This window comes from Passer domesticus, chromosome 2, assembly GCF_036417665.1.
Source record: "Passer domesticus isolate bPasDom1 chromosome 2, bPasDom1.hap1, whole genome shotgun sequence".
Lineage (NCBI taxonomy): Eukaryota > Metazoa > Chordata > Aves > Passeriformes > Passeridae > Passer > Passer domesticus.
The window spans coordinates 84,258,078-84,280,715 of NC_087475.1; the positions used below are offsets into that span (position 1 = coordinate 84,258,078).

Below are 22,638 nucleotides of genomic sequence, written 5' to 3' on the forward strand. Positions count from 1 at the left end.
ATTAAAGCTATTTCTAGGCATTCTCCAGCCACAAAAAAAAAGAAATAGATTTCCATTATCAGAAGAGAATTAGTTCTAGGTCTTGACAACAAAAAGATTTTTAAGCCTCCTGTATTCACCAATACATACAGACTTGTAATGTGTGCGACTGTTTTTGCAACAAATGAGAATTTTTTTAATGCTCCTGGAATTCTCAAGATTTGTTAAGAGGTCTTAGCAGTAACATCAAACTGCTTGCACTATGTAGGCTTGTTTGACTGCTAGGAATTAGACATAGATTGTGGTTTACCTTGAAATCAACTGTGGAGAATCAGACTGCAGCAATGGTTTTCCACAGCTACATCAGCCTCCCAGCAAACTACAACAGGACTAGAAGCCAACAACTGATTCTACACCAGCTCCCCAGTTAACAAAGAGGCTGACCAAGTTGCCATTAAATTTTTCTCTTGATGATCAAAGAACTGGTAGATATCCAGATTAAGAATCAGATTGTGGGCTCAGTTGCCAAGTTTGCAACTAGGAGAAAATGCAGCAAGACCTTTATGTGTGATGCAAGTATGTATTCTGGAGTCCCTCTGTGCTCTGTTAAAATGCCAATTAGTTTATGCTACAGTTTTTCAAGGGGTAACAGCCTAAAGTTATAGGGAAGCTAATGCCCATTTCTCCAATAGGAACTTTAAACTCAAGAAAGTAAAGGTACATAGTTAAAAGGAAATTTAATAGAGGATTTTGGACTGAATAAGACTTTGTTCCCATCATTTAATATGATGTTTCCACTATGCCAAAGTGAAACATGTTTTGTGGCAAGATGGAAAATTTGTCATCTCCCCTAGGGCAGTAAGTACATGCAGATTGCACTGAACAGGAATACAAACCAACTGTCCACCACTGTGCAGGCAAACAGAAAATCTATACATGGATTAATTGGGTTGTTCCTCTTCACCTCTGGAACATCTGAAAATGGGCCAGATCATATGGTATCACTGTAAGGCAGGAAATCTGCTCTGATATAATCAGTCCCTGACAACCTTCTTATCACCAAATCCAGAATGGTTTATCCTGTGCTTTGTAGGCTACTGTAATAGGTCATTGCATGAGCAAAGAGGTAACAATTCATCCCTGTTTTTGAAAAAAGAGTATCTACCAATACATAACTGTATCTAAAACTCTTCATCTACATTCCTCAGTGTCTCAATTCTCTCCCCTGCACCCACCTTATTCACAGTCTACATTACAAGTCACCATAGAATTTGCAAGATGTGACTACTGACACCTCAATATTTGATTGCCTTATATCTCAATTGACAGCTTAAGCTGAGCTTTTCAGACTGGAGAATCTGTGTGGTGCCAGTATATTCTGGGACTCCTCATGATGAATGAAGGAGGATTTAAATCAAGGTCTGTGTTTACCTCAAAGATAGATTCATTATTGTCCCACACACCCTAATATGAACATATGGAAAAAGCACCTTAGAGTCCAATACCAAAATAAAGCCTTTTAAAATCCTGACATTACCACACTTCATCAACAAATTAACTTCTGAAACCTCCCTTCTGCAAATGGGATACCAAAATACCAAATAAGTGGAGAAGTTGAAAGGGAAGAGAGATTTGATTATTTTTATCTCAATTATATTTGCTGCAAACATAACAACAAATCACAAACCAACAAAAAGACAAAGTATTTAGGTTCTGGGTCACATTCTGAACACAGAAAAGACAAATTTTTTGTAGTATCACTCATGCAAGAAGAGGAGTAAAATGATATTCGACCATACATTTTAAGAGTTAGACTTGTTGATTAGGTTATTTTTTCTTCTTTGAGAGGGAAACAACTACAAAAAGCTTACAGGACAAAGCAGTAATTATTTAAACATTCCACTTTGTATAAGCATGCCTCTTTAGTCTGTAAATATCTGTATAAGGTACAGAAAGAAATCTGTTCTGATATTTGTTAGAGAACTACACCCAAAATATTTGTAGTGGGCAGTCCCAAATTGCAAGTAAGCTATCTTTTGCATGGTAGCTGTACATGACTTTACAAAACCTTAAAAACCAGAAAAACCCATCAGTTACTATTTAATTGGTTTAAACAGTAGAGTAATATAATTTCAAACTGTTTGAGGGCTATACTAGAAAGAACAAGCAGACCTGTGGGGTTATGCAACCTTTCCCCATCCTTGCCATCACAATTCCTCATAAGCAATACCTCTAAATCTTGCCTTTGGTGTCTCTCCAGAGAGCAAGATTTCTCATAGTTAGAAGTAGCTGGATACATGAAAAAGCAAACCAATTCTGTTTGTAGTAATGCATGTTCTTCCATTTTATGCTTTTTCAGAAGTCTTTGTGTTTTAAGTCTACTAACAATACCCTGATGAATAAATCTCGGGTATCACCTTGCTTTTGGGTCCTTAGAGAACTGACCAGGGTGGGGTCAGCACAAATCTTGATGACAAGACTTGACATTCTCTCTCAAGTCAGAGGGGAGACAGACACATCCAAGCCTGGAGCATCAGAATGAATGAATAATTTATGTGCTCAGAGGTGTGAGAAGTCAATTGATTTTGGAGATAAGGAAGAGAAAACATGAAGCTCTGTTGCCCACTGAAATATGGTCTCCATCAGAATCTGGAACCAAAACTACGATCCCAATGTTTGTGCTAACAAGCAGCTGTGAAACACTCTGACCACATTAACCCTGCTGTACATTTCTCTCCTAGCAGATGGCCACACAGGGGGCATCAGACCAGCACATTTCCCCCCTTTTTCATTTAAAATATATGCATATTCTGCACTACAGATAGAGTCCTTAATGTCTATGTGCCTTTCTACTCTGTCATCTGCACTTAGCACTCAGACTCTCCTATTAGTAGCTGCTCAGTCAAGTTTGAAGCAAATTTGCTTTTATGCAATGAATTATATAGATCATGTAATTAGATACTACCCTAGGCAGACACAAATAATATGTGAATTTGCTGAAGCATTTCTTAGCATATAAAGGCTTAACTTTATTTCATTCAGGAAATCAGTATCAAGACTTTTGAGTCTTGCTACAGGAGGCAGGAGTCTTCAAGGTCTGCCAGTATTAGCAACTTCTATTATCTTCCAATTGTTTTATTTCCAGAATAGCCTTACACTGTTTATTTTCTCTGCTTATTTTAAAGGATTTGCATTGAGGCTCCCCAGTGGCCTCCCCTCCCTCTTCTGATGCAACCCAAGTAAACCTGACAGGGGAAAACTAAACCAAACTGATCAACCCAACCCTGACAATGAAAGCAAAGTGTTCTGTGACAATCCATCGTTGGTATGAGAGCCTGCCTGGACAGCAGCACAGGACAATCTGAACAAGGGCTGCAAAGGTTGTTAGAAAATATGTAACTCGCAGGTTCTGCTCACACAGTGTCCCCAGCTCTTCACAGGCTTTAAAAGTAGGCATATAAAGCATAAAACCAGCCCCACCAAATGACACATACAAGCAAACATAAGTGAGCAGAAGAGCCTGTGTCATAGCTTGCTTCAAACTACCACCAGGGACATCTTTCTTGCTGTGCAAAAGAAAAGGTTGCATTTAGGATTTCAGGTGAACAAGAAATCAAGATTGATATAATCTGAAGGCTTCAGTTTGGCACTAATAATACAACACAGTGTCAGGTACAAATATGTGATAAGTTTTCCCAAGACAGTTTTTGGAACTGCAGGGAAAACCTTGCTTACATAGGGAGTACTCAATATACAGGTTAAAATTGTTATTAGTATCCACTTTTTTTTTCCATTCAGTGCATTCTTTTACTATACAGAATAAGTCCTCTCTCCCCTGCTTCACTAGAACTCCCAAACAATCATCATCCTTTCAAACAATGTATCTGCTACTAGTAGACAAAGCAGTAATCAATACTGGGATGAAAATGTATCACCTTATTTCTCAGTGTTATCCAATGCTGCATCTCTTTCCAAGACCAGTAAGTAAGGTCTCTTCCTTAAGCCCAGTTATCTCACCTGATCAAGATGAAAACAGTCCTGTCTGTCTTACTGGCTTTTTACAAGGTAGGCTGGGACCATCCTCCCTACCTTCACTCTTATGTCAGCTGGCTTTGTTAGAAAGAATAAATAATGACATGAACATTCTGCTAGAGAAGAAAATTGATCTACTTCCTGAATAGTCTCTGTATTTGGAAAATCATGTGGTGCTAAGCAGTATCCATAATGGGGAATTCATCCAGAAGACATGAGCTTATCCTTTTCTGCCACAGCTGGTGCACTAAGAACCTCCTTGCCTCTGCTAAGCACACTCTCAAAACAGTTTCATGTAACAAAAAAATATTTTATGACAATTTCAAGTACGTTTTCTGATGTCAGTTATTTTCACATTACAGTAGTAAGTCTGGTTTCCCCAATGCCAATATTAACCTCGTCACAATATCTTAAATATATCCCACCTCACGAAAGACAGACAACAATATAAAGAAAACTGCCTTGAAAAGTAACTGGAGAGGATATGTTAGAACTAGCCAGAGCCAAAATAACATTTACAATAGGCTTTCAACTGCCACACACTCCGAGCAGAATCTGACCACTGAAGCTTTCTCTCTTTTTGCAATGCCACACCAATTAATATATCAAAGGGATTTGGCACACAGCAGTCCCCACCCACCAAACAAACAACCTCATATCAGAATTTCCCCTATCATTAACCTCCTTCAGTTTACATAAGGAGCAAACACAGCCCACAAGAGCATGCTAGGAGGTTCTGCTGGGAAGGGCTGATCACCACAGCAGGGAACCCTGTCTCAAAGGTGACCACAACAGCTTTCTGCCTTAGACACGCTGGTGCCGGGGCCAGTTACTCAAACCACAGAAGAGTCACCCAGCCACACTCCACAACTTCACAGACAGATATATTTCTGCTCATGTTACTGTCTCCAGAAAGGGCTCAAAGTTAAGTTAATTCTGAATTATGCATCTGTAAAAGGAGTTAGGGGTTATGTTGAAGCTACTGCCAGGACATTCAGTTATGCACGTAGCCCACTCATTTTGTTCGATGCTGGAGTAGGGTATATCAGAGATTCCTGGACAGGAATGATGACAACAAAACCAAAATAATTAAGCTAGTAATATGCTGAAAAACAGCTTCTAGTATTGACAAGCTGTTACCTGACTCTTGTTTTATGCCTTTGTCCCATCCACAGCAACACTGCCACTGAGTGAACTGCTGCAGCTCCTAAGGCAAGGAAGCAAAGAGAGGCATCTTCTTGCATCAGGAATAAAAAAGCATACAATGTCTTTTGCTTTCCATGCATCACACCCTCTTGTCACCTGAGATTTCTTCATCACCCTTCTGCCAAAGAGATCATCAGTATCCTCTTTCCTTTGAGACAAACCTCAGCAGAGGGGAAGGAGGAAGCAGACACACTGTTCCCAAAGCAGTGCTGTATCTAAAACTAATCATGCTGATCCTGAGCAACACAGAAGAAGCCACAAGATGGGGAAACACCTATTACAACCCTCAAGAAACCAAGATTTAAAGCAGACTACCTTAAGGAGGCTGCATGGACCAGCCTACTCAGAGTTTTATTAGATTAGCAATATTAGGAACTGTTAGGAGGGAAGAGACTCTATCAGGTGACTTGTAAAATTCCAATAGGAAATGGCTCAAAGAGGATTTTGTCACGTTACAAATTTGTTCATGCTCCAAGAACATGGCACAGATTATTAGAACACCCTTCAAACCTCAGAATTTCTTCTGGAGAGGAAAAAAAATCACATTGAAAGACTTTCATTATATACACATATAAATAACACACTGTCTGATGTTTGTGTGATGACAGTTGATGCCAGGTCTTGGAATCTCCCAGCTATGCAAGGCTATAGAATCCAAACTAAAACACTGCATCTCCTTGGCTGGAGATATAATTCAAGTAGTGTTTTAATATCTAAGACATGAAAAGCAAGCTCCGTGTGCCACAATTAAGCAGAAAAATCCATTTCATATGTAAGCTTCCAGCTTCTCAAGTTATAATATTTAGAAACCAGAAGAGACTTTTTATTGTAGCAGCAAACATGCTGCTGCAAAACATGATTACAGGCTGCTACAACCTGCAGTCTCTTGCATTTTCCACCACACCCTCTTGAACTGGAATCATAAATGGCAAAAGTTAAGCTACAGGGACAAAAATACTTTCTGACAGTCCTTTCAGACCACTACTGAGAGTGACTCTAGAATTTCTGTTCCAAGAAGGGTTCTTTTCCCTAGATGCTGTTTTCAAACTCTCATCTACAATTACTTACCCTGCATGCTTTCAGACCTGGCACTGATGTAACATTCCAAGGCTAAATACAGTGGGTTTTGTTTTCTACCTTCAGTAAATAAAATGGCTATTCTGTTACAGAAAAGTCAGTTTACTGCTTTTTGAAGCAGAAGATAAAACTGTCTGGTGAAAATATTTACTTAGGCTGCATTAAGATGGGGGCAGGAACTTGGAACAGTGCCTGTAATGACTTTACCTTCAGCAAAGCAAATGCTTTGAGAGGAAAAAATCTTTTTAACAAAGAGAAGCTACTGGTCTATACTATATTGCTCTTAAAAGAAGCAAGCAGAATAACTCAACAAAATGCTGACCACATGCTGATCAAAGAACCTCAGGTCTGCACAAGCATACTCAGCAAAAGGAATGGTGCTCCTAGGGCAAGAAGCAGGCTGCCTTTTCCTTTGCAGGATATAGGGTATGCCTACACCAAGGACATTTTTATCAAAAAAAGTCTTTCGCAGTAGCAAAGAAGCATCAGAGTTGCATCATGGTTGGAATAATTTCAAAATATTTGAATTGGAAATACATTACTTCATGAGGAACATTACAATGAGAAGGAATCTTAGAGAAGATTACCAAATCAGTGAGAGAAAATCCTGCCTTCACTGAGGGCCTGTAAAAATTTGTTTCTTTTATAGCACTTGGAGTTCTCAGCACCTCAGACTCCATTTTTCATTATTTTTTCCACATAGTATTTTGTGTACTTTATAATGGATAATTTCCTTCACACTGGAAAAAAAATAACCAATGCCTACCAAAATCCTCACTCTTGAGCAGGCAGATATCTAGATCAGCTGGAGCAACTATCTGACTGCTATTTATACCTGTGAGAGAGACAGCTTTCTCAGAGCCATCTGGGCGTCACTACTTTCTATGCATGCATTTCTAGTCATGGCAGTTACCCCAACAGTAGCTACAGTAAAACCTCCCAGCACATAAACACTCCAGAACAACAACACATTGCTCCATCTGTGACACCACAAAAAAATTATAGAGCAATTTTCTGCTTTATCTGTGGATTGAAACGACTTTTCCTGGCAGCAGGGCATAGTGTTGTTACTTCTTCTGGACTGCAGCTCCAAATATTTTAGGTACAATTTCAGCTCCAAATATTTTAGGTACCCTTCACTTGAGGGTGCTTGCACTCCTTTTGAGCCAAGTCCCTCACTTACTATGCATTAGTCCAGTTTGCAGTGGTTTTGACACTTGCAAACTGAATCCTCTTCTGAGGAAACCAAGGCAGATGTGTACAGGGTGCTCTTGGCTCCTTAGGGAATTGCAAAGGTCCATAACAACTTTGGCCAGTAATGAATCATTTGTGTGGTAGAGGTATTCCATCCAGAGACTATGGTAAATCTAGTCCAGAGTAAAAAATCTCCAAACCACATATACTGAGGAATATGGGGCCCTCAGCAACAACTGTTTTAATCCACTCCTGAGTAACACAGCACAGGAACTGTGCAGGTCTTCCCAGGACAAGCAGGGTGCTAGATCTCTTACCTGACTCTCTCTTCTTCAGTTCTTTTAAGCTCTGCATCCCGTTGCAGCACCTTCATTATTGCCTCTTGTTCCTCCTCTGTCAGGAAGCTTAGGTCAAGCATCTTGTTTTGTGTGTAGGGCTGGTAAAGAGTCTGGGAAGTTCTTGGATCTTGCTGAGGACAGTCTTGTAGCCTGCTTTAAAGTTCTAGAAGTCTTTTTCAGCAGACACTAACAAACCTGGACTGGGTTACAGTCAGTGGTTTAAAAAGTCACAAAGGTTGCTTTCTTGCATGTTTCCCTAGATGAGAGACTTCTGGGAGAGTGTTGCATTCCTGCTTGCCATCACAATAATGTCTTCTCAGTTTGTCCTCTCAGTTCTGTTTCCTGGAGTAACAGTTCATTGACCCAGCATATCCAGCATTTGTGAACAAACAAAATATTCCCTAAAAAAGAGACAAGGAAGAACAAGTTGCAATATCAGGGATCAGGGAAGTAGATTATGTATGCATTTTTAATTAAAAGAAACAAGTTTTTCAGTGTGATTAAATGAGTTTATGAAGTTCAAATGGTCACTTCAAGTCAAACCTGTTTTACAGGCCTCTTGAACAAGGTGGCCATGAAAATATATTCCTCCCCAATAGGACAACTCACACCCTAAAACTCAGAAACTAGTGTCATACAATTGGTACACTTTTATTACACAAGTATATTTTAAATCACCCTTACAGTTAGCAGAACAATTTAAAGTGAAGGGGAGATAACCACGTCCCAAAGTAAGTTCAGAGTACTTATCACAATGATTTAAAGGAAGGAAAAAAAAAACCACAAAAAAAAGGCCAAATCACTGTTCTACAGACCATATGGAATAAATGTGAAATAATTTATACATAACCATATTGAGTATGTGTAATTACAAGTCATGTGGTAATATGAGCCTCACTGCTTTATACAAGCCAAACTGCATTTACAAGTAGTAATTTGAAATACTGTTTTGTCTCTGTTTCATAGGCCATGGTTTCAGAGGACTATCCACTTAGAGATAATTCCAACTGTCAAAGACAAAACCCTCTTCTCCAAAAACCCCTTAAAGGAATAGAGAGAGTGGCATGGAGAGGAGTTAGTTGTGTCTGCAGTAGGGTTATCTTAGTGCCTCAGGATTACAGAGACGTGGATGTGAAAGCCTGAGAAAAAAGAAATAAATAGCTCAAATTTACTGCTCAGAAGAATGCCTAGTGCCAAACCTGGTAAGAGACAGAAGAGAAACAGATGTTTTCACTGGACATATCTCTGTACCAGGCAGCTCCATCACAGCCCTTCAGGGTTGTGGGTGTCTTCCTTTGTCCCATCACTGACACTGTGATGTAGCTGACAGGATGCTGAACTCACATCAATCTACTGAGAACTACAATCCAGCGACGAGTCACTACATTTGCTGCCCTGGCCACAAGAGTGCAACCAGGCCATTAAAACAAGATATTGGCACTGGCAGGACTCAAAGGGAAACTTCGTTCTGAAAATAACAGCATTTATTTTAGATTTGGTAGGGAGATGTAGCCACATTACTGATTATCCCCCCAAAAACTCCAATGCCCAACCACCTTCTGCATGTTTTTGTTTGGCTGCCATATTTTTCTCTATGATTCTCATTGTGATTTTGTTGCATGAGGTTGATACAACAGCATCTCAACCTAACAACCTGCCATCTGTAACTTCATTTGCCTTTAGAAAATTACAGGTTTATAACTAGGCAAAAGTGAAAAGTGCTTCCTATACGACTACCAACAAATAGAACAATCTTAAGTTTGCTGAGTATCTACAACAGTACTCCTTCAGCCTAGGAACAGGTATGGATATTGGTTTCAGCTGTCATGTGGAAACTTTCTACACAATCTGACACAGCAAGCAGCATCCACACTGCTAATCTAAAGCCTTGGATGCTGGTTGAATGGCAAGTGCCCAGCCAACAGGCACAGAAGCTCTCATGTTGCAACTACAGACCCTGAACTGGAATAATCAAAGATTTTGCTTTGTTTCTTGCCCAAGATCAGTCCAGACTGCAAGAAACCTTTTGCAGGGAATAATATCTTATCACTTCTTTGGTCTTTTTTGTTTAAAGACTTTTATTTAAGGGAAGATGTGCTATATTATCTTAATATATTAATTTTAAAAATCTAAAGGAAATAGTTGGACAGTATTTACAAAACCACCTGCAGACTTTACTGATGTCCCTCAGCACTCAAATCAATAAAATAAGTGGAAATAGAATTTTGATCCTCCCCAGATGAACAACAGTTTGCAAGGGCACATCGAAACAGGCTGTGAGAGCTCACAGCAAGCAGCACTGCTACTGAACTCCCCAGATACCATCATTCTGGGCAGAATGGGTAGAGCAGTTTCTTCAGCTAGGGGTGCGCCCCCACTTTGTTTTCAATCAGAGGTCAGATAGCAAGTTACCACCCACCCTGGCATGCTCCTCACCCATGATTCCACAGTTCTTCATAAACAAGAAAACCTCTTTCTGTGTGTGTGGTGTATGGCCAATCTCTTGAGATTGTCTGATACAAGTAACTGCAAGGCTGGCTTCCTGCGAAAGATTATCAGCACTGATTCTAAACAGAGATGGTAAAACTGCTAGCTTAGAGTATAGAACCTGTAATAAAACTTAAAGTTCTTTTAAAAATAAAAAAGTGGAAAAAAACCCAACCGAGCAATGTCTTCCCCCTGATCAATTCACACAGCCTCAATTATTTTGATTTCTTTTGACATTTTCTTCCTCTTAAAACCCCTATACGTGTCAGGAAGAACTGAGAGGTTTGAACAGTTTGTTTGGTGCCACTGCAAGTTCAACTGCAAGCATTTTTTTATCAGGAAAGTTTTCAGACCTAAGTTTCAAATAAGACTGAAAGATCCTTATCAAACTGATTGACTCATGGAAATTGATACCACATTGACTGACTTCCGAAGTAGGGGTCTCACGTGATATATATACTAACATTTGTGAGTCATGGCATACTTGGCATGACTTTTTTCTTAAACGTTACATTCAGGTAAAACCACACCAAAAAAATCCTCTCTTTAATGAAATACTCACAGTAATAAACAGGAATGTGAAATTATGTTTTATCCAACTCATGTATGAAAGCTTCTATGTTTGGGAATAAAAGAAACAGAAAGGCAACTCAAAATACAGTTTTGCCCACACACACTCTTAAGCTGCTCTTGGTTTCCAACTGGTTTAGGCCAGGCACTCATCCAAGAAACTTATCTTGTAAAATTTCTCAGAACCTCTCAGACAGCTGTATACCTCAATTGCTTTAAGTCAGAATTAATATTTTTCTAAAACAGGAACCACAAAAGAAAGACAACTTTGTCTACAAATTCATTAACCCTGCAGAGGGCTCTGCTTACCCCCACACACTGTGTATTTTCCCCAAATACAAAAGGGGAATGTTAATTTGAATACTGTATTACAGACACTATGGGATATAACATTACGTGGTATTACAATAATAGTTCAGGTGTCCAAGTTTTTACTCAGTGTATACCTATGGGATGCAATGAGGAAGGCAAGGAAAAGGTTGGAGTACTTTGCCATGGCTAACATTGAGTTTACCAACAGAGTCAGAAAACAAACAGCAAAACCCCAGAGTCAGCTGTTCCATTCAAACAAACAAGCTCACCTTTTGCATGTAGAAACCTCATAATGTCATAAATTTACATTGCAAAACTACTTTTCAAGTGCTCCTTGTAGAGCAGACCTAAGCTGCTAAAGCTTTGATCCAGAGAATTTGTCTTGCAGCCAATGCCTTCTAACAAGAGGAAGAAGGTGACAGCCAATCCTACTTCTGGCTGCTTCACACAGCTCTGTGCCAACTCCTTCAGCTGAACAACTACCCTGCAGGCCTGGCTGATCAGTGACTGCTATCTACACACATCTTCATCCCATAATGCATCCACTTACTTGTAACCTACTGCCTCTTAAAAATAAGAGGGTTTGGATTTATGTGCTTGAAAGCTACAAATTTTTTTAACTATATTTCTCCACTGCTAGAACATACCAGGACTAGCAACTAGGATGAGTTGGAAGTCCACACATAAGGCAACAGGAAGCCAAGGAAGACAGATAAATGCAATTGTGCACTACAACAATTTGCATGTGCAGAGGAACTCATTCTCAAAAGCAACCAAGTCTGGCCTACACCCATGCTCAGGAAATAATAGGCCTTTATTTTGAAGCATGGAAGCCAAGAAGAATACTAAGAGCAATAAAAGCCTTGAAGAAGTGGCCCCTGTGGCCCTGGGAAGTGACATGAGGCATTAACGGTGCCTCTGACTGCAAGCACCACAAGCTACAGCTTTGCAGCAACAACAAACAAATGAATAAATTTCATTCTCCAGTGATATTTAAGCAGTGCAGTCACAAGTAACTCAGCACCAGCCTAGGCTTAGAGATGATTTTTCTGCAAATACATGAGGCAAATCCCATGAAGGTAGAACAGCTAATTAAGCTAAACGCCACTGTTGGCACAAGCACAAATGGTCATGAACATATTTGCTCAGAAGATCAGAGGATTATGGATTTTATTTTGAGCAGTGGAGAAAGAAAAGCTATTAACTTTGAAGAGGGACTTAAGTCACAATTGACGGGAGTTTTAAAAGCTGTTGCCTGCAATGATCAGGACAAGAATTTAAGCACAAGAAGGCCTGTTGTCATTTTTATTCCTGACGGGGCATAAAGGAAAAAATCACCCAGTAAGATATGTGTATCTGCAGCCAATCCAGCTGCTCCTACAAGAGGTGCTATCAGAATATTTTCAAAATTATAATAGCAGAGTATACATAGCATATCATATGTCCAACAGTCCCAGAGATTAATTTAGAGAAGAGTGTTTGCTCACACGTATGTTTAGTCAGTGGGAGGTAGGGAGGTTCTTATCTAGCTAGTTGTGAAGAGTGTTGGTAGAACAAGGACTTTTGCAGAAGTGAGGGATATCTATTTTAAGAGCAGTTTCAGTGTTGCCTTATTAATAAAGCAATGCTTCATTTTATTGCAATAATAAGCCTATTTGTTCTCCTATGCAGTATTCCTTACAACATGGTTAAGGGAAAGAACAGGACCAGATGACTGCTCCAAACAGCCACTTTCTCAACAGTATCAAAACAATCCTTGATGGTTTTAACCTGTAAAATAGTTGCAAGTCTAAAGATACTTTCACTGACAACCTTATAGAATGACATTCAACTAGCTGAAAGAGAAAGAAGTTCAACTGGCACAAGCACTTCAGAAAAAATCTCATTTTCTCCTGGAACATCTGATTTGTTGGTCCACATGACTCTGCCTGTGGTTTAATTTTATTCTTATTTGGTAAGACATTAAGACCTTCACTACTTTGAAGACTATTAAGGCAATTTACTCTGAAGATGAGTTAATAGCAAAGAGGATAAAAGTTAACAACTTAATATTGCAACAGAAAAGAATAATTTGCTTTGGTTGTGGCCTAATCCCTCTAATCACATATGGCAGCTTGCCATTTCTTTCACAGGGCTTGGATATTGTCAGCACTGCCTAAGAATGTAAATCTCTATACCTGTTATGGTGTAAAACCATTAGGCCAGAGGTATTAAGAGGATGTGGTCTCTGCAGAAAGAGGCCCATAAATGAAAGTGAAACCTTAGGAAAGCACACCTAAACATTCCTTCTCCCTGTGACCACTGTCAGACTAACTGTGGAAGCCTTGGCATTTATTTCATATTGCAATAAATATAAATCTACTAAAAATACATAATTTAAAGAATCTTCAAAATTACAGAAATTCTGCCAAGTTATTGATACTAACATCAGCATATTTTCAAATCTAGTTATATTTCCTTGCGCATTGTACCATTTGTACTTGGCTGTGGTTTAATCCCAATAGACACACTGCTTGAATTAGTAACAGTTCATCTGAAATAACTTAATTCTTCTAGCTAATTCTATTCATCAAGAATTATAAAACAAATAATATCATTTCAGCATAATGGACTTGAAATATAATAATGAAGGTGACTCAGTCCTGTAGGTCTCTGAAGGCAGAGCACTGTCAGTTGTGTAACAATTATTACAATCTTACATCTCCATTTAGACAGCAGTAGTGGGAGGCTCACAGGACTCGAGTTCCCATTGCCACTTTCTCACTCTTCACATCAACATTGGCATTAAACTCAGACAGGGTCCAGTGTGAGAGATTGTTTTTATGTCTTATTTGAAAATAGATTTAAGCAAAATACTAAAACCTTTAGAGAGATCAGAAGCAAACCAATTACTTGGTGGAAAGCATCTCCTGACCCTACATATCTGATACATTTTTGTATGTAATGGCTAGCTTTTTCTTAATGTTTTCCCAACATAAATACAAGAGAGATTCAAACTCTAGCAAGGAAGTTATGAAAGAAAAGCCAAAACATTGCCCCACCTCTCCCTTCCAAAAAAGATCCCAGCAACAAGAAACCCTGAAACTCATAATGCAACTAACTGATTAATTTCTTAAGAAGGTTTTGTTAAGAAGCCATGACCTTCTTTTCATTTTACAGGAAAGAAATGCTTACCCTCTTCTCCTGGAGACTTGCCATCTTAAACATACGGATTCAACATGGAAGATAACAATGACAATGGGACAACAGGACCTCTATCCCTTCTCACAAACTTTTATTGCAGAATGGAAAACACACCTGCTATTTCTCCCACTTCTACTGTCCCACAAAGCAGATTCATCTGTAAGCAGGTGCTGCCAAACCCCTTTCCTTTTCTTCCATTGCTCCATTCTTTCAAAAAAAAAAAAAAAGTATTCTAGTTTGCAATTTAGCATTACCCAGCTTAGGCTAATGAACACTGCACCGATGCAAGCCAAATAAAAACATCTATTATGCACTAGGAATTCCTAAAAAAAAATAAAAATATCAAAAAGGCTAAAGTAGAGGCCTTGACAAGTTTAGATACTGAAGACTTTAGGAGAACTATCTGACCTCTACTCTCCTTCCTTGCTCTCCAGCAAGCATTGACAGCATTTTATCTAGAATTCTGTTTTGTTGTAGGAATTGTACTATTGGAGAATGGAAGTGTGCAAAACAGTGTGACTAATTAACAAGTATTTCCTATCAGTGGCTACCGGGAAGTGACACACTTCCTGCACTTTGTTAAGTTATTCTTTCTTATGTGAAAACAGACTGAGCTACAGTTTACAGTCACTGGGTAGTTCTGACTCTTTGCTAGAGCAGACAATCCAACAAAAGGGCTTATTAAGGGGCTAGCAGCACAGATGAGAAGAATTCTATGTTACAGACAAGGATTTGCATTCAAATACTTAGAGTAATGCTAAACTGAGCTGACATTAAGACAGTTTGTAGGGCAGTTCCAGTCCTAAACACCAACTGGAAGACTGGAGCATACAGTTTCTGAAGAAATCTTTTCAAAGTTTTATTTCAAAGTCCATGAACATGACTTCTCAGATTATTTTTATCTCATTATGGAAATCCTTTAGTCAGTATCTGTTGCATCCCTGTGACTTTCAGAGTCCTGCTCTTACTCCTCATTTGAGTTGAGGTGATGAACTAGTTGAGCAAGGACAGCTACCATTACTGGCAGACTGATTTTGCTCCACTACATTTGTGAAACTGGGAACCTGTGGGTTAACAGGTTGCTCCTTCCATGCACCACTCGGATCTTCTCTAAAGCACTGTCAACAGCCAGCTGCTCAGGCCACTATTAGTAGCACATTGCTTCTGCAGGAGGGTGCACAAAACAGCTTTGTGGTACATATTAAGCATAAAATTGCCTAGTCCAGACAGCAACATTTTACATCATCTTTGCTTTCCCTGACAGAGGCCACTGACCTCAACTTCCTGAGAGCACCTTTGCCTGCAGTCTGACAGAAATTTGGGATCACACAGAACATTGCAAAAGGCACTCCATCATTCTCAGACAATTAACTGCATAAGTAAGTACCTGTGGGAATCAAAAGAATCTGTAATTCACCTGAACCACTTAATTTATCACTTCAACCTCCTCCTTTTCAGCTACCAGCCTTGTTCTTGTAACTACAGCTCTATTTAATTGATTACTACTGTGGACAAAGAGCCAGCAAACAGAACAAGCCCTTTCTCTGTTCTTTCTCACAGGCTGACTGACTAACCACTCACCTTAGACACTCACTTGTGCAAGTTTTGAAGGTTAAAATTACCTACCTAATAAATTACATAATCTCAAGGATACTAAGAAAGTTTTCGTCAATTAATCAGGTCCTTGCTACCATAACTAAAGTATATACCTACTTGAAAACAGAGCCTCACACAACTGCCAGCACAAATCAGGTGCTAGAGGAAAGAAAATATCCTTTAGGAGTCCTTCAGTCACAGAAACAATAAGCAAGCCAAAGAATGAGTTGCAAGAAAATGCACTACATCAAAGTTCCCAGGTAAGTTAAAAATCCAAATGGTTAAAAAAGGTAGCATTCAGAATGGTTAAAAAAGGTAGCATGCAGTCTGCACACAGACCAGCCAGAATCAGGTCTCTTCTCAGTCACCAAAATTAACTTAAACTTTGCAATGAAGTTTTTATTTCAAGGTTATTGGGTTTTTTACTTGTTTGGTTATATATATTTTTTTAATAGATACATTTTAAAAAGCTCACAATAGCTCCCTATTTACAGGAAAATAACTTGTCCTCCCAAGCATAATGTTTTAACAGATAGCCCCATTACCTGAAAATTTTGTATGCTATTGGGGTCATTCTGGCTAAGTTGAAACTAGCTAGCAGCAATGTTAGTCCTCCTTAATACTGATATGGAATTGCAAGAATAACAGGAAGCCTATCAGCCATGAAAACTTCACTCACAAGATTGTTTGCACTGCTGGGCTGGGCTGTATCATGCAAAATTGTCTTCTCCCTGACTGGTACCAGTTTCCCTGAACACTTATGGCCAGATGAGAGCAGAGAACTCTGACACTGAAAAATGAGGTGTGCTGTGGTAAAAGGAAGATAAAAGGCCACGGCAAGAGCTAAACCAAACTGCTACTCAAGAGAAGCATGAAGCAGGGAACAGTTTCTGGAGCAGCCTTCAGTTGCACTGGATGAGGTGAGATGTCAATTTGCACTGTGTGAAAAGGATTTGCCCTGCAAATGCTGCTGAATAGCACAGGAATAGGAAAGAAGGAGCAAAAGACTGTGACAGGAATTGTTTCTCATATACAGGCAGATAAATCAGGAGTCCAGAGTTTGTGAGGCTGGGCTTTGGAGTATCAGGCCTGTCCCTGAGCAGGTATTTAGTCTTGCAGGAGTGGCTCATTCTTTACAAACACAGCTATGCAAGGTGTTAGCTCACTTGCCCAATAGCTACAGCTACATACCCAGGAAGCAGCCAAATCCAGAGTCCCCGTGACCACTTAACGCAAGAATATTCAAATGCACATCCCCTTGTTCACCAAAATACATGATAATCTCTGAGGGGTTTGCTTGGCTCTCTCTTGACCCTTCCTAGGCCTGAATCCTAGGATTAAACCTCACAGAATCATTACTAAAGTGATATCACAACCTTGCAGGCAGAAACAGGAAGCCAGGTACACTTTCTCTCAGTCAGACCACTATTAATAAAAATCAAGGTCTCTCCTAACTTCCCTCCTCACCCAGACATTCCTGGCTATAGAGCAGTCCAGTTCTAACAGAGCAGAGGGAACAGGAGAGTAACCTAAGGGTATTCATTTTTAATCCAAGTCTCTTAACCTTCAGAGAAGTAATGTAACCACTATGAAGCAAGGTAAAATTAATGACATTTACACTAACATAAGTTATCGCTGGATCAAAAAACAAGTTATGTGGGCAGGACCAGAATAGAAGGTTAAGGGCTTGCTATTTCTGCTTGTTTGACAGATATCTGCCTAAGACTTAGACACATACCTTTTTCTTACAGTGCTTCAAGTGCAATTACAGAGGGTTTTTGGACCTCACTCTTAATTTTTCATAACAGATGCTCTATTTTTTAAATGCTATTTTTAAATGGCATTAGCCATTTAAATTCTTTAGAGAAGAAAAGCATGGTGGCAGATTTTAATATCTACAAGCTAATGGCATAGAAGCCATTTCTAACCTGGGTGTTCTCAAATACACTGATCTAGTTGTGGAGCTCTAGCTACTCTAGGCTGAGATCACATAGTCTGACTGTCCATCCAGCCTGCACACAGCAACATCTCTGTCAGTTTATCAGTCAGCCAGAATCAGACACTGGGCAGGAAAATTCATTCAGAATTTACCAATATTGCTTGATGCTTTTGTAGAACAAAAACATTTTGCAGTGAATCTAGGATATTGTTCTGGCTAATTACTCCACAGATAAGCATCCCCTTTCTTCTTATCTTTCTATACTCAGACACATTTTGAAAGAGATGAAATGCAAAATTTCCTTGACTGGGACAGAGAAATATAAAAAATTACTTTTAGAAGATTTACACTGCAAAGAAAAAGGAACATACTAAGATGTAAGGGGAAAAATGGGATCATAGCATGGTTTGGGTTGGAAGAGACCTTAAAGAATGTCTAGATCAAATCCCATGGACAGGAACACCTTCCACTTGTCCAGATTACTCAGAGCCACATCCAGCCTGGCCTAGAACATTTTCAGGGATGGGGAGTCCCCAGCCTCTCTAGGCAACAAACTGTTAAGCTGCTCATTAATTTGATGTATAGTCACAGGATACTGAGTGGGTTTCAGGTCAAAAATAGTCTAGCATTATCATCCAGAAAAGGAGCTATAAAATAAAGAAAGGGAAGAAGTAATCTTTTCCTCCTCCTCACATGTACATTACATCTCTTCCCGTTGCCCTCTTGATGCAATAAGCAGAGTCAAATTACATATAGCAAGGAAACCTTATAACATGAAGTAAGAATCTAGCATAGCCAGTTGCTGTACCCTGATGAATTGGAATGACTCCCTGCCACAAGAATGAATCATAAATAAGTCTGCTGAAATCAGCTGTCACTCTCAAGTTATGCCCAAATAAGTTTAAAAATTGGAGACTGCTGATACAGCAAATGCAACATCGCTGGTCATTCACATTTAGGCGTAAGTGCTTTGGAATTGGAAGATCAAACTATGGATCCTCCTTAAATTGACTTCTGATCAACCTAAATAAGCTGCCTTTAAATGCAACAGGTAATGGACTTCAAACACCAGAAAGGTACCTACTACTTTTAGCAGTTATCCATTAGCTGGCAATCCCAGGTGAAAAGCACTTTCTGTGCAGAGGAAACAATTCTTTCCTATGGTTTAAAACAAGTCACTCTTGAATAAAGAATGAATTCCAAAGGATAGGAGCATCACTTTTAATTATAGAAAATTAAACACTTTTTCCTACTGAGAGACTATAAATGATCTTAATATTTCCTTGTAAATAATATTTTCTTATTAGCTTTTTAATTTTATTCTGTTTCATCCCTTTCTGTCATGATCACAGGAAACAATACAGAGTAGAAAAAAGTAATTTCTTCAACTTCATCTAAGAGCTTTCCTGGTTAAGCCTTTTTTCCAGATGAAACTATCAAAGATTTTCTCTCTTCTAAATTGAAGCAGTATTTTCACTTAGGAATCTGGCAAGCATCTCCTGCAGAACAACAGGGCTTTACTCCAGAGAATACCTGCACATGGTCTCCAGAGCACTCCTGGAGTGCTATCCGGTCTTCTAAAGCACTGGCTCTTAATGGAAATTACAAATTCACTTTTCTGTCATTCATTTTTGGGGCATGGGAATCTTGTTTATTCTGGCCTTTGTCATAATTAGAAAAAAAGAACATGAATATCTATTTAATTGAATTTTAAGTCTGACAGTGAAACTGATAATACACTATTTTGGCATGCAAGAAATGCTGGAATGAAATTTGTTTAACAAGAGACAGGCCCAATGACAGCTTCAAGAAATTCAAAAACATGCCTTACAACCAAGCAGAGAATGGCTGCACATGTAACGTAGAAGCAGACTAAGATGCTTATTATTTCCTTGCCTTAGACCTAGACATAAACACACTAAGGTATGTAATTGGTAGCAGTGTATAAGCATTTTGTAACACAGCAACAGCTTTAGTAGTATTTTATAACTTAGTATACATGAATAACACACAACTGCAAATGAACAGAGACTTGCAGTATATTTGCTCAAATAGGGCACAGGAAAACATAGGCAAATAGTAAAATCTGCAAGATAAGAACAGTGAATGTAGAGTGGTCAGGAAAGATGTCAGATGAAACTAAAATTAGATTGCAGGACAAAGAGGAGATGTGTCTGATGGTATCAGAATAATCCTGCAAAACAAATAAAAAATATGCCTAGCAACACTACAGTAAACTTATTCCCTCAAACAATATGGACTACATAATCTGAGATCACCCCCTTTTCTTCCAGGGAGGAAGCAAGGTGAACAATACATTAACAATTAGAAAAGAAGGATGATAATTTTTGAAAATCACAAGAAACCTCACTTTGATTCCAGCTTTTCCTCCCAAGGAGCTCTTAAGCACTTTACTGGGACTCCTGCAACTGAAACAAACCATCAAGAAGTGCAGTCATCAGTGCGAAATATAGGGCACCAGCTCCAGGGTATTGTATACTTCAGGTTTACTACCACTTATATATGTGATTGTTAAAAACTGTTTGGGAAAGAGATAATAACAACTAGTGGTAATTAAGAACTAATGACTGGAAAGGTGCATTGTTGCTGTATACAAGTTTAATAAAGTGCTTTGATTCATTAGTCTTTTAAACAATCCATCACTGAGAGCTTCAATCTGTGAGGAAACACACAAATGTTTTGGTGCAACACTTTGATCAGGTCTTTCAGCTAATAAAATCAAGTTTCTTTTCAAAACACCCTGTTAAGCATATGTTGTGAATGAGTGTGGGGGAACTCACCACCACAACATGTTCTAAGTCCTTTCCCCTTACACTTTCTCAAAAAGTTCAAGTACTTGTCACTAAACAATCTGTCCCCAGATTTAAGTGACCTTCATCCTAGCAATCTTCCAACAGAGTCTTCTGCTCACACAGAAGATTTTCCTGCTCACACAGGAAAGACATAACTGGCTGCATTAGATTTTAGGGCCAGGTTCAATCTTGCAAGTCATTTCAGAGACGGCATGGATGATGCGACGAAGTCACTGTTTTGAGATTAAAAATGTTTGCTATGTACGAAAAGGTCATTAACATCTCTCAGCTGAGATCTAAGCACCTTATTTAAATGAAGAGTGTCCTCCCATTCCAGCAGGCTCAAGAGCTCTGCGCAGCGAAGTTCTCACAGATAGCGAGCTGCCACCCCGGACAGAGGCAGCAGCAGCGGGGATGTCCCGGGGCACGGCGCTCCCGAGAGCGGTTCTGAGGAAAGGCGCTGACAAGCGCCGCTTCCCTGCGGCCTCAACACCGGGGCCGGGCTGGCGAGACACCTGTGGGCGCCGCACCGTGCTCGGTGAACGGGCCCTGCCAGCCCACCGCGGCCGAGCCCCGGAGCTGCCCGCCCGGCGCAGGCTGGCAGCCAGGGCTCCTCAGCGGGCTCGCTCTCACGCTGTCCCAGCACTGCGAGCACGGCTTCTACACCCTTCTTGACTCCGAGTCACTCCATTAACAAGACCCTCCCTCCCCAACCCCAGAGCCCTTTCTAGGTCAGCCTCACCTCTCCTTCCGTCCCCTCCGCGGCTCCCCCTTCCTTCTCTCCGGTCCCGGCGGGCAGCCGCTGTCCCGCGCCTCCGCCCCGCTCGTCTGAGGGCAGGGAGACGGCAGCGCCGGCGAGGCCGAGCCCGTCCCGCCGCCCTGGCCAGCGCCGGCGCCCGCCCCTCCTGCCCGGGCCCGCCCTCCCGCTCGTGGCACCTGCGGCACCCGCGGCCGTGCCCGGCTGGGGCGCTGGCACTGCCCGCGGCCGGGCGAGCTGCGGGTCGGCTGTCAGCGGGCACTGCTCTGAGGCAGCAGCTCCACAGCGGACAGTGGCTTCTTCACACGAAGCTCACGCAGGGAGTGTCGGCTTGATTTGACGAGCTGCCTTGAGGGACAATGAGAAGCATTTCACTTTACCTGGCGATGGGCAGTCCGAGAAGTGTGAACATACGCCCCTGTTTGAGTAAAGATACGGGCCGCGATAGCAGAGGTTTCAGTCATCTGTTTGTTCAGGAAGTCGCTGTAAGTGCTTTTCTGTTTAATAAGTGGCACAAAATACACATGCCGCCATTTCATGGGGTGTTTCAGCAGGACCTTCCCCTCAGCAGCCGGCCACCACGGCGATTTCTGAAGCCGCAGTGCCTCTGCGAGCAGGGTGAAAGCACCGAGCCTGCGGAGGGCTGGTGTGCTGGTATTTTCCCCTTACGCACGCTCTTCTCCCAGTGCTTGACCTAACAGGTTTAATTCTAGCTTGGGGCAGCTGAAGGATTTCAGCGTCTGGCGTGCCCGGGAGCGGGGCCGCTGTGCCCTGAGGGCAGCCCTGCTCTCACCTGCCCAGGGCTGCCGCCCGGAGCGCTGGCTCGGCTCTCGCTCGCAGCAGCTCCAGTTCAAATTACACCCCCACTATGTTCCCACCCTGAGTCCATTCACTCCCCAAATCCTACACCGTCAGCCCTGGCTTCCTGCTAACAATAAATTCTTATTTTTCACTTCCTTCTCAAACTTGGATATGGTGAGACAATTTTTAGAGAAAATTTAGTCTTCATAGCATCGGTGTAAAGCCTTGGTCAATTACATGTCTTTTCAATTTCATGCATTTGATACTCGGCTCTTCCTTTTTGATGACAAAATAAGGGACTAGAGCATGCTTTTCATGCACTATGCAGTAAAATTCTGGCTTAATAAGCCTTTA

The 22,638-nt window shown here is 40.6% G+C and overlaps 1 protein-coding gene across 18 annotated transcripts in view; it reads right to left on the minus strand.

Moving 5' to 3' along the window:
- Positions 1-22,061, minus strand: part of SYTL2 (synaptotagmin like 2) — a 55,263-nt gene extending 33,202 nt beyond the window's left edge. For 14 of the 18 annotated variants that reach the window (XM_064409654.1, XM_064409655.1, XM_064409659.1 and 11 more), the window contains exons 1-2: positions 21,469-21,585; positions 7,806-8,227 (exon numbers count right to left, since the gene is read on the minus strand). In XM_064409654.1, coding sequence (XP_064265724.1) covers positions 7,806-7,906 — 101 coding nt within the window. In that variant the 5' untranslated portion in view covers positions 7,907-8,227; positions 21,469-21,585. Of the gene's footprint in view, positions 1-5,151; positions 5,219-7,060; positions 7,223-7,805; positions 8,228-21,468; positions 21,586-21,863 lie in introns of those variants that run through there. The other 4 variants (XM_064409652.1, XM_064409662.1, XM_064409661.1 and 1 more) reach the window with 4 other exon arrangements.
- Between the last annotated feature and the right edge of the window lie 577 nt (positions 22,062-22,638).